Raw genomic sequence first — 17,405 nt, forward strand, 5'->3', positions numbered from 1 at the left:
GAGTGCGCTGGTGAGCTGCAGCGCTAGTGAGTCGAATTGGTTAGGGGAGCTACAGAGCCTACGGGGAAAATTCGAATTGAAATACCCGCGCTCAGAATTCTGTCAGAGAATTTATTGTTCCACGGTGGTGGGTGGAACAGTGGCGAAGGGTGGTGGAGCTCGCAAAAAGTCACTGAGGGTGAAGGAATTGCCAGTGGCCGGAGCCGGACGTTTTTCCGGGCAGTGACGGAAATCAAGGTATTCCTCCGCTTTATTAGACTACTCCAAAAGAAAATTATAATTTAGTTATTTTTTATGATTTTTTAATTTAAACAAAATAACATATATTATTAAATAAATGTTTTGATGTTTATATTTATACTTATTGGTATTTATCAATTATTTAATTTATATAAATGTCCTAATTTTTATATAATAACCCAAATCTTCTACAATTTTCATGATGTGATTTTCGCCAAAAAAGTCTTCTCAATATTAATATAGATCACAGAAGCCTCAACTCAATAACCCAAATCTTCTACAATTTACTCATTTTTCTAATATATTTTTCTAAATCTTCTACAATTTACCCATTTTTCTAATACATTTTTCAAAATTCTTTAAAATCTTATAATTCCATAATCCAAAAAAAAAAAGTCAACAGCTATGTATTAACTGTAAATGATGCCCCGTAGAACAACAACCCAAATCTTCTACAATTTGCTCATTTTTTTAATATATTTTTCTAAATTTTCTACAATTTACTCAGTTTTCTAATATATTTTTCTAAATTTTCTACAATTGTCCCATTTTTCTAATATATTTTTTCAAAATTCTTTAAAATCTTATAACCCATAATAACAGTTAATGATGCCGACAGAACAATACCCAAATCTTCTACAATTTACTCATTTTTCTAATATATTTTTCTAAATCTTCTACCATTTATCCATTTTTCTAATATATTTTTCAAAATTCTTTAAAATCCTGTAATCCATAATCTCAACAACTATGTATTAATTGTTAACTGTAAATGATGCCCGCAGAACGACATATCCCAGCATCTCAATTGACTTTAATATAATCTTTAAAATAAGACAAATATCCTAAATAAATAATTATTTATAAGTAATTTTTTACGCAAAATCAAGTAAAAGTTGTATATTTATTAATAAAAAAAATTGTATTCTATAAAATTAAAAAACATGTAATTTATTTTTAAGTTAAAATACGAGAGTTAAATATAATAGGTTGATCAACCAATAAATAATAAAGTCAACTCACAACTCATTGCTATATCTCAGAATATCATTTTGTATAGCAAAACGAAATTTGTACAGATAAAAGTACTCACGAATTAATTAACCAAACGTTTTGGATAGCTAAATAAAATTTGTAAAGATAAAAATACTCACATATTAATCAACAAATAGCTAATTACCATTCATGTTATATATCGGAAAAATACAAGTAACTAAGTACCATTCATGTTATATATCGGAAAAATACAAGTAACAATTGTCTCAAAAGGTGCAAAAAGTAACACAGATAATTATATTGTTCATAATCAAGCATATAATAATTGATATATTGTCAAGAGGAAAAGTTGTATTTTAGTGTTCATAATCAAGCAAATAATAATTAATATATTGTCAAGGGAGGGTAGACAAAGTGGCTCAGGTGGGTTGTTAATTTCCCTCACTATGTTTGATTCCCGAAATAACATGATTAGCACGTGTTAATTGGTTTCAAGTAGGCATTCTCAAAGAATTTTCACTCCACCCCTGGTCTCTTGCTTATATCATTGAGTCATTACCATCAATCATAAAATTAATAATAATAATAATAAATAATATATTAAATTTAAGACTTAAAGTGAACCAAAAAAAAATATGTACAATGTAATAATATTATATATGTACAAGTACTAAGTGGTGTGCGTTGTACTTGGGATTAAAAAGCAAGTACTAAGTGGTGTATTGTAGTTAAGCAAGTACTTATTATAATGTACAAGTACTAAGTGGTGTATATTGTACAAGTACTAATTGTAGCCGATATGTTTTGAGTTGGATTAATAAAGCCAATATGTTTTGAACTAATTGTATTTATAGGTTTTGAGTTGGATTAATAAAGCCAATATTTACTTAAATTTGTGGGGGGTCAACAGTAGAACATTAACAAAGTGGTAAACCTGAATGTATTAGTGAAATTGTACAACCCACATAAAACAGGTTAGAGTAATGGAAAAAAAAAATGAAAAATTAATTTCGAAGCATGCAAACTTTGGTTGTTGTGTTTCATAATTTTTTAATAAAGTAGTAGTCATAAATCTAGTGAGAAGTGCAATCAATGATGATAGTGAAAGGCAGCGAGGCATAAAGAATCTTAGTTTGTTGTTTCTTATCATCTTCAGCTTTTCATAATGGATATAAATAGAATTAATAATACATTAAATAATTCCATCCAAGGCATAAAGAATCGTAGTTTGTTCTTTCTTATCCTCTTCAGCTTTTCATAATACAGCTTTTCATAATGGATAATAAATCAAAATAATAATACATAAATTAACCAAAAATAAATAAATAAAATTCCATCCATGAGTTTGATAATTTTCTGTACATCGAGTATTAACTTGCTTGTCAAAAAAACCAAAGTGTCAATTCGCTAAACTAAAATGTTACAAAATTCAAGCATTCGTAGTCAAGCACACCCTGTTGGAAAGAAAATGACAAAAAGAGTAGTATATGTCCTATGAATGAACATCTGTGGTGGCAAAAGGGAGAATGCATGGCATGCTCACTAAGAAAATTTCCAAAACGACGGTGGATAGTGAAGCACACCCTTTGGGAGGACCATGACAAAAAAGATATTGAACATCCTGGCATCAGCCCAAAGAGTAGAAGTTCTTGCCGACTCACTGATGGTTGCAGGCAGGTCTTGTTCATATACGTTGCGTATAGATACCAAGATGTGAGATGTCTACCACGTGTCAAGGTAGTTAAATTGAATTAGGTGTTATAAATAACTAGCATAAGGCCCGATTTCCTGTAAATAGTCTGCTTAATTCAAGGTTCAACAAAAGATTCTGGATAGTTAGCAAAGATAACAGTGAGAGAAACAAAGTCATCAAACTTGTTAAAAAATCCTTTTTCCTAGTGAAGTTCCAAGTTCATCCATTGCTCTGGATGGGAGTTTTGTTCCTTGATTTAGTTGACAAAAATCAAGGTTGAGGATGTGCATTGGTATAAAACAGTTCATCCTCGATTTTGAGCTTTTAACGATACTTTATGTTTACAACCAGTACTTATGTGACATGTTTTGAATCATAAAATACCCAAAACCCAGTTTTCGAACTTGTATTCTCCGATTTCGTTTCTAATTCAGAGGAACAAATTAAAGTCAAATTTGGTTAAAAAATTTCTAGGCTCCTAAATTCTAGCGCATAAATTTATATTTCAAGGCTCTAATACCTTTGCTCTATAGTTGTGCAAACCCAGAATTTCAGTAAATCAATGTCCCATAGTTGGACAATATTTCAAGGTTACATGTCTCAGAGAAAAACAGGAATCCAGAAAAATAAGTGGCATTCAATCTCAAACTGAGAAAACAGTTCAACCATTCCAAGATAACCTCTAAAGCTTTAATTTCAACAGGCCACTCAAACAGATACAAATGGTAACTGGTCTCTAGATCTTTCACCAAATCTTCATTTTTTGTCAAGATCCTCAAACTAACATGCAATTAGCGAAAAACTTCTCAACGTGTACACAGCTTCTGTTGCAATTAAATAAAGTTGAAATCGAAATGGTCAGTACTTACAGATTTAAGAGAGATTGATATCTGCACAGACAAATCTGAAAAACAAGGGCGGCTAAATAGAGAAAATTCACGGCTTCCCAAGTGCCCTTTATTATGTGTACTAACCTATAAGATACCTGCAAACTATTGTGTATAAGCAGTCCAACTCCTCAATTAACGCTATATTTACAAATGTTTGAATATCCAAAGAAACCATGTAACTTATAACTGACATGAATTGTGTCCTAATACCATGGTTGCAGATATTTGAATATCCAGTGCAATTATATAGCTCATAACTTAACATGAATTCACAAAAGACACATCCGTGTCTATTCATGTTCCTAGTACATGATAAAGCATGTTCGGCAACTTAGCTTCGAACATTAAATAACACTTAAGAATGTTGTTCCAAATAAACACTTTGCGCTTTTAAACAAGAAGCTCATAAAATAGTTCCAGTGTGAACAGTACTTTTTCTTCTATTTACCATTAACTATCACTCCAAAATGCATAACCATCCATATTTAAACTAAACCAATAACAGTTACGACATTTTATTCTGTCTTGTCCAGAAATATCCAGCACAATTTGACCAAGTGAATGCAGTAAGCTTCAATCATTGATTGCTTACGTAGCCATGCCAGTTCATTTCGTTTAGAACAGCTCGAGTAATTACCACAGATACTCCAACATCTATGCAAGCATAATAAAAACCATTTGCACAGATCTAATATCATCCTCCAGAGCCAAATAAGTTATAACCCAATACCATCATATCATACTTGGCAGTAAAGCTACAATAAATTTTATAATTCTAGAAATTGCTTTCATACATTTCAAATCAGCCATGAGAATTTGATCATAAAAGTTCAATAAATTATTCTTTCAAGGGACTTTAAGTGTTTGAAGGCAATTTGAAGAATTCCTTTGATCACCAGGCCTGGCGCCATCTCACATTTAGGTTCTTGTTGATTGATCCATGGACCACAACACATTTTAGAACATCAGCAACCAATAAATGTTGCATGTCCATTTTAGCCATAGATTACCCAACTCAAAATCTAGAAAACAATAAACTAATAAATGGGGATACATTTTAACTGAAGAGACACCCCTGTAAAGTGAGAATATTAGTTTTATATGCAATAAATTTGCATAATGATAGAAAATGAAAAACGTTAAATTGGAGAAAATGTTGCTCAACAGCTCAAAATTGAGCAAGCAAAGCATCATAACAACATACACATCAATACTAAAACACCCCAAACTTGCTCTGAAGTTCCTTGAGAGTATAATAGTTTTTTGGTATAGCATTGTCTTTAAAAAAGTAAAATAGTTTTTTGAGAGCGCATTTGACAACGCTTTATTCTGCTCCGGTTAAAAGAACATTTGCCAACCATATCATTGCACTCGGATATGACAAAGCATGCACCTTTGTCCCTAATTTCTTGGAGATTTAAGTGAGTATAGCATGATTGAATACCAAGTTAAATAGTAGGAAAAAGTATAAAAATCAGTTGCAAACCTTCCACCTTCCTTATAATAAAATAGTGCTCAACTTTCCCAACCAGCCATGAGAGCAGCTTTCTCAAACTACAGACCATGTCAATTTAGCTAACGTAAAATGTTTTAGATAAGCTGGGACCATTTGCCCATCTACCTGTCATTGCCTTCAAGCACAAGGTAGATCCTACTTAGTCTCTGACAACTAGTTTTGCTTCTCGACTGACATTCACGCAATCCAAGCCTGATATACATGCTTTATTTTGAAGCAAACTTGAGTCTTGGTATCTCAACATAACTTGTCCACAGTCCAATAAACTGTTTGATCTAGTGTGCCTACAATGCTCTCTGCTAGGAATACAGTCCTCAACTCCATCCCAACACAAGTATAGAGAGATAATTCATTGTATCGAGTCTGAATACCTGCATGTCATACGTTGGAATCAGTGTAAACTGTAAATACGACCTCCAATATTTATTAGAAAGTTGGTTTGGTAGCATCCACAGCTTGTCAAGCAATGAAACTAAAAAGATCCAAAATCCTTGCCAAAGCTGCCAATGTCATCTGTTTGGATGCAAACAGCACATCAAAATATGAAATGACTTTTCTACCTCCTTACTTTATGATGTGCTATACTCTCAGGGTAGATACATAGGGCAGACTTCAAATCAACAAAAATGGGAGAAGAAAGAATTCCAAACGAAACCTACTTTTGTCCTCTCAATCTTTGAGCTTCTAATGTGAGAGTTCTAACCAATCTAGAATTAATTTTCTAGATAGATCCAGATTGACCAGAAACTATACAATGGAAATCAGGCCAGCAAACCAGCAGGTTACTTTCTCATCATCAGAGCTTTTCACACTCCTGGGGCTGCCTCTTGACTACTTGACTTTATAATATGGTGTCACTGTCATTGGTTATTCATCCACTGATGATGATGCCGTGACACTGGTCTACCATGAAAAGGTTTAGAGCCCTGTTTGGGTACGTCTTGCAATTCCATTACTTGAACTGTGAGCTGCTTCTTGGCTGCAAAAAGCATCGCTACACCATCACTTAACAAGTTATTGAACTAAAATCCACTTCATAATTTAACACTATTGCAAGAACAAATTTTAATAAAAGATACAATGCAACAACAGATGACAAACCATTTTCCACTTGTTGATATCCTTCATGAAGCCTTATCTTTGCTGTTTCAAACTTCACCTTAACATCACCTCGATATTTTGATTTCTGCTGTACAAATACAGAAACTCAGGTTTACAAACATGTTGCTATATTACAAAACCTTCAAATAAGCAAAGTAGATTGTCCTGCTACAAGTTCTATCCAACAATAGCTAGCAGGTACAAAAATATTTTGCCTCGTTATATTTTTGGAAAAACGTTGTCCAAAATAGAAATTCTGAAATTGATGAAAATGATTTGTTACACAAGATCCAAAAATCAAGGCACGTTGCATCAACAGTGAATTATCCACAAATTTATCTTCAATTTATTTTATACATCCTAGTTTGCTTACATTTTGGTGAGACAAGGAGATGGGCTTGGTCTGATTCTTGTTCAAATCTGTCTGTTGCTGTTCATTGTCTCGAAATACTTTACATTCGGGACTTACTGGAGGTCCCCAAGGAACAGAACTGGTAATTATATGACTTGAGCCACTCATCTTATGGCTCTGGCAATCCCTGCTAGCCTGAATTTGTGCATTCCCTTTCAATCCCTCCCTCTCTGGTTGTTTCTTGCTTGCCTTAAGGGTTGAAATACTTTACATTCGGGACTTACTAGAGGTAGAACCTTGAGCCACTCAATGGCAATTGCTAGCCTGAATTTGTGCAGTCCCTTTCAATCCCTCCCTCTCTGGTTGTTTCTTGCTTGCCATAAGGGTTGTTATCCATTCGCAGGTTACTCTGGTGACCTGATTGCTTTATTTTATGGGGTCTTTCTACTATACATTGTTTTTCATCATCATAGTCATCATTCTCAATCTTTTCAGCAACATGAGGATCCACATCAATTTCAGGAAAGTGTCATTAATGATTATAATTCATAAATAGTAACCAATAAAACAAGTGCCTTGGGGACTAAAAGTTGAAACAGCATTATTTTAGACATAAAATAAAGCATTTATTATGAAATGCAACAAAAAAAAAAATATTCTTCTCAATAACAAAAACAGTATAGATCTCTCAAAAGCCCCAGATGAGAACATGCAACAGATATCTTTAGATTCATGTGAGAACACACACACAGTGCTTTAGAAACTCAGCTACTCGCATGGCTAGCAGTGCATCTCAAATGGAAGGTGTTGCCTCATTCCCATATCACATGAAATCTCTTCACATACAAAACTGCTATTCAAATGATATCTGTTGTCATGAGAATCAACAAAGGGCATACCCTGTCATGAGTGCACAGGCAGGCAATGGCAATGGAAATGTCAATTGCATTGAGACTTGTTCCTGTGCACTTGTGAACATATGAATCATCAAAACAGTATTCTGCTCATATAACTCTATATGGAATGCCCTCGTTACTTTGTATGCAAACTGTGGGATAATAAATAATGTTCTGCAACTGTTTGACATCATGCCTAAAAGGGATGAATCCTCATGAAATGCAATAGTTGGGGGATGCTCCCATAATGGGCTTGCCGAAGAGGCATTGAAGTTCTTTAGCCAAATGCTACATGCTGGCTTCAAGCCAAGTAAAATAACCTTCACAGTTGTCCTCTGCGCAACAGAATGAGCCCCAATAGAGTAATATTGAATATCTTAGCCCTAGCTTTGGCAGAGACCTCATTAATAGCCAATATTTGAAAGAACTCTACAAACGCTAAAAAGACCATTCAAAGGGAGCATCTGCTATCGTGGCCCAAATGCAATACCAAAAAATGCAATAAAGGCTCAGAACAAGAGATCCACATTCATCAAGAAAAGCAACGTGACAGTGAATGGCTTCCCAGAGTAGTGACCTGAAGTTGTCACGAACAATTGTCCAACAACTCTTCGCAAAGGGGTGCTGCCAATGAATGTTTGTCTCCAATCTCATACATTATGGACATTTGTCATCCATTAGACCAGTCTTGTCGATCAGGACTATGGCAGTATTTAAATAATATATTAAATCCTAATTTGACCCACCTAATAGGCATAGGATCCTATAGAGACTCAATATAATGATATTATGCCTTTCAAGTATAACAAATCACAATTCATGCTCGTATCATTACAAGACATGACAAACCAGCCACGTCAGCATAATTATTGGATAAGATCTCAATGATGTTGATGTGACACCACATATCTTGTACTTTTAGAAAATAAAACAACACATATCTTGTAATGGCTTCTTCATGTGTTCATTCCGAATTAACAATGATGTGCGGGCAATATGTCGAAGAGTGGGTTCTCAAATACAATGACTCGTTGCCAAATTCATATTATTTGTTAGGAATGATTACGCAAGTTAAGAAAGGTGGAAACCTCTAAACGTGCAAAACATCCTTGCAAAGGATCAAAGAATCTGAATAGGTGCATTTAAATATCCTTGCTGGCAGAGTACCATTTGAGAGGTTCCTTGTGTAACCAATGGATCTACTGTATTGGCAATCATGCACATAAACTCGTGGTAATCCCTTCACCAACAATGGAAGGAAGGTCCCTACCAAGTGCCTTGAATCATGGACTTAGATCTGAATTCTCCAAATTCACAAATTCATTATTTATGATGATATCTTTTACGGAAAATGTAGACTATTATTTGCAAGTAAAGTCATATACAGAGTTAAAACTGATAAAGATCCCAAAGCTGGATTGAAATTATCTATTAAATAGGCAAATATTTACTACATTTTGGAAAGATATAGGATGAAGTTTATGGATATTTCACTCGCTTCCCGACTCTCCAAAACAATGATGGTAATAGTAAATGAATGTCAACCTATTATTGGTGATACCCCGGTTACCTTCTATAACATATGTAAAATCATGGACCCAACATCTTTAGTTACCATTCAGCCCAGCATTACCTGGGTTCCAACTTAGAGATTGAGGCATCAGTGTTCGATGGAACCAAAGGAGTATGCGATGAAGCAGAGGATCCATTCAAGTATATGGTTGCAGATGTATGCGACGAACCATGATTTGGTGAGCCAGGATTGCTGGTGTATTTGGTGTTGTGGGTAGCTACAGAACTCACAAAAGCAGGTTTTGTGGGGTCTGCTAACATCATAGCATCAGTTGAAAGCATCAAGTTGACTGTAGACAGTGATGTGCTGGCTTGTGTACAGAACAGTCCAACCTGGATGCATCTCAAGACTTGTTCCTGATCGCTGCAGGTTTTGTTTATAACTGGATCAATAATGTCCTCCATATTTCCTCCTTTGTATAATCCCCATGCCTACATGACCACAACATATCTTCATATTAAGAAAATATATACAGGGCCCGTAAAATCGGCCATTAGTTTATGTTGAATTACAGAAGTTAATAGATACGGATTACTCTCATTAGAGCAATAACATGATCTGGATAACGTAGATGTTGTTAATTGGAATTACAATGGAAGCAGTGCCTTACCCATTCTAAAAGGATCTGGGTTTCAGGTGATAATATAAAATCCATGTTCTTTCTTCCACTCATAAGTTCCAGAAGAAGAATCCCAGAGCTATAGTCATCAGCTTTGGCAGACAAATGCCCATGCCTAGCATACTCCGGTGCCATGTAACCACTGCAAATTACAAAATCAGTTTATTCAAATCCTTTTCACACCAAAACTATACATCTGAGAAGAAATTAGTATAAGAGCGATGCATGTTCGAAATTTTACCGAGTGCCAGCAACTCTTGTCCCAACACAAGTTTGTTCGTCCTCAAATAGTCTGGCTAGTCCGAAATCTGTTATCTTGGGATTCAAATTTTTGTCCAGCAAAATGTTGTTTGCTTTAATATCTTGATGAATAATCTGGAGATGAGAATCCTCATGCAAGTAAAGAATCCCTTGAGTTACTCCAAGTATGATGGAGTAACTCCAAGTAATATGGAGTAACGCTTCTACCAATCTGTATACAGCATGCAAGATATTGAATCATGATGACCACCTAAGTCTTTTTAAACATTTCAAGGATTGATTTTCATGATCTATATCAAATGTTCCAATCATATGTTTCAATAAAATGAGAGTGACATATTTTCCCATAAATTTGTACTCCCAATCTTGCAGGGCATCTAATTCAAATGGACCAAGACCTTCAGTATCCCCGGTTAAGTCCTTTTCTTCAAAAGACATCTTTGGCAAGGCTCGGCTAGTATCTTTCTCAGTAAACAAGGCATATGGACCACCTGAACCATAAAACATTCTACAATTCAAAGCAAACATGTTAGAACTTATCCCTGTCTCCATTCATACACATGCACACACAGATTAACGATTAAGACATAATAATGCACAGAAAAATAAACACAATCAGGAAAACTGAACAATGAACAAGACAAGTGCCAGTCCTGAGTTGTGAGTAAGGCAGAGACGGTGATAAATTGGTACTACTTCCAAATTCTTTCTTGACAAATACTACCTACAAAAGTTGATTGACCTACAAAGTTTACAAATATAAGCATATAAATATCGATAAGTTTTAAACAAAGACAACTAATATTATTTTTCTCTAACCTAAAAAGTAAATGAGATCTTAAAGTTCTAATAGTGAAAGCATAAATTGAAACCCATATAATAAGTAACAGAACCACGAGAAAAGCTAAGAGAATCCAATCTGAAACTGAATAAAGGTAAAATAATCCATGTCATCCTCGTAGCAGATGTGCATGCATGAAAGACAATCCAAAATTAAAGAAAAAAACACATCCCTGAAAGATCCAAATCTATCAAAACCTTTGATGCAAACAACATAAAATAATAATTAATCCCAAAAGAACAATTAAAGCGAAGAAAGATTTGTTAAAAATATGTACCAGGTTCAAACACGTTCCTGCAAAACAAATAAAATCAAAACTCCAAAAGGGAATGCACACCCCAACAGGAATTCAGTAACAGAAACACCGTAACTTACTTGGGGTTTTCTTCTTGCAATCAGCATCATAAAAAAACCATAGATATCATTTGTTTCCATAAACAGACACAGCTGACAGACACAGCTGAAACTAACATTTCCATAACCTTCAACTGGAGATCAAATTCACTGGAGTTTATGATTTTCAGAGGAATGTGACCTCAAGTCACACAAGCTGGAAAGTGGATGCCTAATAAGCATTAAGTTACATTTGAACCTCGAGGACCAGCTCAAAAAGAAGAGTAGAAACAGATAAAACAACCTTGACAATAAGCTAAGATCAATTAGTTCAATTCAATCTATACATATAACAAGAAATATAAATTTATATCGACAAGATACTTCAATGCATCCAACATTCAACGTTACATGTTCAAAGACAAACACTTCACAAAACACATACAAAACACAGACACCCCACAATGAGGAAAAAAAATCAATCCCTCAAAATTAACCTAGCCAGAGACTGGAAAATTAACTAGCTATGAATGAAATATTCTCATCCAAATTCCATTCCGGAAATAATTAATGAAATAAGAACCAGCATACCCACAACACAGAAAAGCATACAGAACCCAAAACCCCATAATGTGATAGGCTCTAAAACCACTGGAAATTAATCGGCCAGGGACCCTCGGCAACCAAACAGGTATGTGACTATTACAATCCAAATGCCAAACAAAAACTAATTGAAGAAATAAGAAACACATATACATAACCCAAATAAACCACGATGCCACAGGGCTTAAAACCCTTGGAAATTAATCCATCCAGGAACTCTTAGCACCCAAACAGCTGTTGAAAAGAACAACTATAATCAAAAATTAATTAAAGAAATACGAAAAGAATACCCAGATTAAAGAAAAACAACACAGATGCCCCATAATGTGACCCGCCTTACACCTATTAAAATTAATGTAGTCAGTGACCCTTAGCAACCAAACAGCCATGAAAGACCACCTTTATTATTCAAATTCCATCCAAAGATAAATCACTGCAATAAGAAACAGCATACCCACTTAAGCTGATGATTTCCCTGTCAAATAATAGAAAGTAGAAGGACTACCTGGATTGGGCAATGCATCATCCTGGAACGAGTGAATGCTTTTCAAATACCAAAATCCTTCTATGACCAGCTCTTTTTGAAATGCCCTAGGTTCCCCACACACACCTGGAAATTCAATGAAATCCAGGTTCCAATTCCTATTCAATTGCAGCTTTTTCAGCTTAGGCATCTTTTCTAGCCCTGTAAAATCTGCACTGGAGATATTTCCTGGCCCCCCATTGTTATCTCCAGGATATCATGAAGCTGAGAAATCCATTTAGGAACCACACAATAATAAAGATAAACTGTTTTAAGGCTTTCCATGGTTTCCGTTTCGGTTGGAAGATGAAACCTTACACTGGAGCCAACATTAGAAGATGAGCGGCCGCATCTTTGTCATGCCCTGACAAGTTCCCTCAACCTCAGTTGATAAACCCCATTTGCAAGCTCAAAGTTTAATAATATGTGTGAGTAGGGTCAATCCTTTGAGATCCCTCAATTGCAAGGCATTGGCACTGGCTGCATTTCCAACAGTGAACGTAACAAATATCAACTTTTGTAGATAGATGACCTTCCATATTACCAGTGGGCACTTAGCTACATAAATTCGAATGTAGCATATATTTGTGCTTATCTATCCCTGGATGGAACCTTTGCACAAAGGTCTCATTAATATCCAGAAACTGGAGGTGCTGTAGACGACTCAAGGACTTGGGCAGTTTCTTAATCTGTCCCAAATTCTTAGGTATTTTTAAGAGTTTTAAATTCCTGATAAAATCGGATAATCATGTGACGGAGCTTAAATATAACACTGACATGGGACATGGCATATTGTCAAAAAAGACTCACAAAAAACGATGTAAAATGGTGATTATGACATAGCAATAGACGCCCTGCACACCGAATGCCCTTCTAGATTCCTAGTATCTTGTTTTTCATCAATGAAATTCTACGCAATCCTTGGCACTAATCAGCGGCTTTATTTCCCTATTGTTCTCCTCCTTTTAACAAACATTTAGTTTGCTTGGAAACAACCGGTTTTCTTTCCCTATGTTCTCCTCCTTTTAACAAACATTTAGTTTGCTCCGAAACAACTAAATCTTAGTTTTTTCGGAAACAACTAAATCATGCATCTTGTACCTCTTTACTCGTCAGTGCCAACAACCTTTGAAACTTCTACCAACAATCTATCAATGAGTTCCTCCACGTAGAATCAAGGAGTCTTGTAATTGTGATTGTGCAGAAACAAATCCCTGCCCCATACAAATCCCTAAGCCATACATGCATCCGTTAAATATTCGGACTCGATTTGAGTGTTCTCGAAGCCACCATCTCGAAGCCTGGTAGCTTAACTTCAAAGATGGCATAACGGAGTCCTTAGATGGCATAACGGAGTCTTTAGTGACATATGCTTCACCCAAATGATAAGGGTTCATTCCCAATCATTAGTAATACCCGGTACCGGCTTACTGATTTTACCAAATAAGCTCCTATTGTTTTGATGGCCAGTGGTAGTCCGCCGCATTTATTTACAACTTGGTGAGCTCTCCTGTCGAGGAGAGCCTTTGGACAATGGTGTGCATCATCAGGGAAAACATGGATGCAAGACAATTGCCAACTGTTTTCTTCTGATAAACTACTCTGGGGGAAAATTTGTTCTCCAACGCCCAAAGGCTTTGCAACAGTTTCATCATGAGTTGTCACCACAACCTTATCTTGGATTCTAGAGGACGAGCCAATGGCCTTCCAAGCATCTCTTTCCCGCAAGTGATCAACAGCAAACTGACAGCATTTTTGTTCCAAATGTTTATCAATCTTCTCTCTTAGCTCAATCACATCCTTTAAATTTTGATTTGGCTCGAACTGCCTGACCAGGTGACAGAGGACCTCTCTAATAGAGTTCTTACATACCCAACGCTGCCAGCCGAAATGTTTACGGACCTCCTCGCTGTTGAAAATATGACTCGCTGTTGAAAATATGACGAGGCGGAAGAGTTTGCCATGCCCTCCCATGCCCACAACGACAATGACTGGAGGGATGTCTTCCTTCAAACCCCATTCAGTAATTACTTTAATATCATTGTCCATATGTACAATCTGTGATTCTTGATGAACAACACTGGTTTTTCCCTCTTTTCTTTAAAACAATCTGCATCCAAAACCTGACCATGAGAATTCACAAAGACAACACAAACAGGGAATTTGCGATTTTCAGCATTCCTTTTTATCTGCTAGAGTCTCTCCTTCAATTTCCTAATATTGTGGCCATCTGAAACCAGAAGATCAGGTTACCAAAGATGTTCTCAACTCCCCCCACATTGCTCAACTAGGTACTCAGCACTGGCCACAAAATACTCAAGACTGTCAAGCCAATTAGCCACTGAAGGAATTCCTTTTCTCCCCTGCGTCCTTGAAAAGACATTTAATCGCAAAACGCTCATCACAACAAAATCAAAAATCCTTTCTGAAATTAACAATCAGTCATATCTCATAGGAATGAATTTGCCTGTAAACCCCCTAACAACAATTGCTTAAATCAAAATCCTTTCTGAAATTAACGATCAGTCATACCTCATAGGACTGAATTTGCCTATAAGCCCCCTAACAACAATTACTTCTGCCATAATTTCTCTCTCTCGCTCTAGTAGTACTGGCACTTCCATCAACGACAGCTGCCTCGTGACAATGTTATATAATCCCGGAACTAGTGTGTGCTAAGCGATTTTATGGTAACCTAAGTTAAAATCCTTACATTCTCCATTGAACCTTCAGAATCGTAATCCACCATTGGTAATCTCAATAATTCTGTCGTTCTTTTCTTAAATCTCAAATTTCAAGACTATGTCTGTTGTGTACAATTAGTTTTCACAAAAAAAGTTACAGGTGGATAAACTCCATGAGCTGAGCAGATAGTTGCGCCGACAACTCTTCTCACTCTGAAAAATCCCAAAGTCTAGGGTTCCGCGAGACAGAATGTTGATCATGCTTCGCGCATATCCCGCCAAAATCTGCCAAAATCTTCTCCCCAAACCTGATATTTTACGCTAGAAAATGAAGACCATGACATAAAATACTGTCTACAACTTGTATGAAAATTTTTAGGCCGATAGGCCTTGAATCAGTAGATGGACCTCGGACCTCTGGTTTTAACCTGCACTTTTCGTGTCTGACATCTATACACAGATTTTTAATTTAGTTAATTAAAAAGAGTTACTTGCCGACTTTTTAGGGATTCTAATTGATAATTAATATTGTCGTGTGACAGTAGAAATTGACGGCACAATATTCAATTATTTTACGGATGATTTGATTGGGAGATTCTTCAAACACGTGTCATTGCACGGAACCGCGTGAGTGTCACCCGCTGAACCGGTCGCCCTTGAGCGGCAACTAAATCGTCGACACATGACTTGAGAATCTTTCAAGTTTAGAAGTTCGTCACATGTTAAGGATTTGGATAGCAAGGGGTTTGGGGTTTGGTTGGGTAATATAAAAGTGGAGAGAATACACACCTTAAAATAAATTTAAATAGTCATTCTTTATAAAGGTGCAAAGATACATCAAAGGAATGGAAAATTTGGGAATAAGATTCTAAACTATTTTTTCCTATATAAAATAGAGTGGGACAATAAAAATAGATAGACGAACTATTTTCCTTTATATATTCATTCATTGAATGGATGGGAGGCTGGCAAAGAAAAACCTACAAAATGGAAAGTGGATGATGATATTTATTGCGACATCTAAAAACCAATGCTGATATTTATTGATTAAGGCAACCAACAAGTTTGTGGTTTTGAATTTTTTAAAATTAAAATCAGGATTTCCTAATGTCAAAACTGATACTGATAATCAAGATTTGAGAGACTAGTATTGATATTGGATGAGGTATACAACAAATTTGTAAGTATGTATTTTATAATATTAAAATCAAGATTTCCATAAACTGATATATCTAAGTAATTTCCATAAATTGATATACTACAGAAGTTTGAGTGAAGAGCATAATTTACAGGACTTTGGTGAACACATGAGTTTCTCAGTAGGGTAGTCTTGTCATTCCCACATTTCATCACTTGCTAGGACTTAGAGGACTAAATTTTCAGGAGAATCCAACCACTACAAATGGTAATGTCTCAGGCGACCACCATGAAACTTCCTCTTCCAAGGAGGAAGACAAAGACAAGGTACAAGGTCAAGCAGTGAAGCCATGATGACTTTAGGGGAGTTAGGGAAGGTCTATAGCTTGCCATATTTCCCTTACAACATCCATATTTCCTTCTTCATTGTTTAGGGTTTGTGATTCATGGTTTTTGTCCTCCCTTGAGACTACCTGATTTTCCTCGAGGATTTCAAGGGTGGTGGATGCATCTGTTGGGTAAAATTTATGGCTCAAACAAAGTTCTTGGAAACAAGGAAAGCTCTTACCATCTTGGAAGGTTTTGAGGGATGTGGAGTCCATATTTTGTTTACATTCCACTGAAGTAAAGGGGCATTGTCTATGGTGCAGTTGGATTGTTGAAATTGCTTATGGGTTTGTCAGCAGAGGAGATTTAATTTCCTCACTTCTTGGTTCATTCAAGCATACTTGTGCATCTTACCTTACGACAATCATAATTTTTCCAACTATTATAATGAGAGCGATGATTTTAAGAAATTTTGTAACAATATTGCAAGCAATGCAGTGAACTGATTCAAAAAGGGTCAAGTAATGAAGCGAGGATGACTTTAGGGGAGTTAGAAAATGTTGTAGCTTGACATATTTCCTTTACAGCATACACCAGATTCCATTTTTTTTAATGGGATTTCTTCAATGTTGTTAAACTGGTGCAAAGTATCTTATCCTTCTTCATTTCTTAGGGCTTGTGATTCAAGGTTTTTGTCCTGCGTTAAGACTACCCGATTTTTCTCAGGGATTTGAAGGGCGATGGATGCATCCATTGGGTAAAATTTATGGCTTGAACAGAGTTCTTGGAAACGAGGAAAGCTCTTACCATGTTGGAAGGT

The 17,405-nt window shown here is 35.8% G+C and overlaps 1 protein-coding gene across 6 annotated transcripts; it reads right to left on the reverse strand.

The window, feature by feature from the left end:
- Nucleotides 1-4,910: 4,910 nt before the first annotated feature.
- On the reverse strand, nucleotides 4,911-15,576 carry LOC149192442 (cysteine-rich receptor-like protein kinase 43). 6 transcript variants are annotated; one of them, XM_089404593.1, is made up of 8 exons: nucleotides 12,420-15,565; nucleotides 10,118-10,645; nucleotides 9,868-10,018; nucleotides 9,318-9,688; nucleotides 7,167-7,275; nucleotides 6,810-7,037; nucleotides 6,437-6,521; nucleotides 4,911-6,314 (listed from the first exon to the last, which is right to left on the reverse strand). In XM_089404593.1, exons 3-5 carry the CDS (start codon nucleotides 10,009-10,011, stop codon nucleotides 7,236-7,238), a joined length of 555 nt encoding a protein of 184 aa, XP_089260719.1. In that variant the 5' UTR covers nucleotides 10,012-10,018; nucleotides 10,118-10,645; nucleotides 12,420-15,565; the 3' UTR covers nucleotides 4,911-6,314; nucleotides 6,437-6,521; nucleotides 6,810-7,037; nucleotides 7,167-7,235. The 6 variants fall into 6 exon arrangements, with proteins under 6 accessions (XP_089260719.1, XP_089260720.1, XP_089260722.1 ...); XM_089404594.1 differs by having other exon boundaries at nucleotides 6,437-6,524; XM_089404596.1 differs by lacking the exons at nucleotides 6,810-7,037; nucleotides 7,167-7,275 and having other exon boundaries at nucleotides 12,420-15,564.
- Nucleotides 15,577-17,405: the final 1,829 nt, after the last annotated feature.

This window comes from Pinus tabuliformis, chromosome 2_2 (assembly GCF_031772625.1).
Source record: "Pinus tabuliformis cultivar Carrire ecotype Pingquan chromosome 2_2, CPIR1, whole genome shotgun sequence".
Taxonomy (NCBI): domain Eukaryota; kingdom Viridiplantae; phylum Streptophyta; class Pinopsida; order Pinales; family Pinaceae; genus Pinus; species Pinus tabuliformis.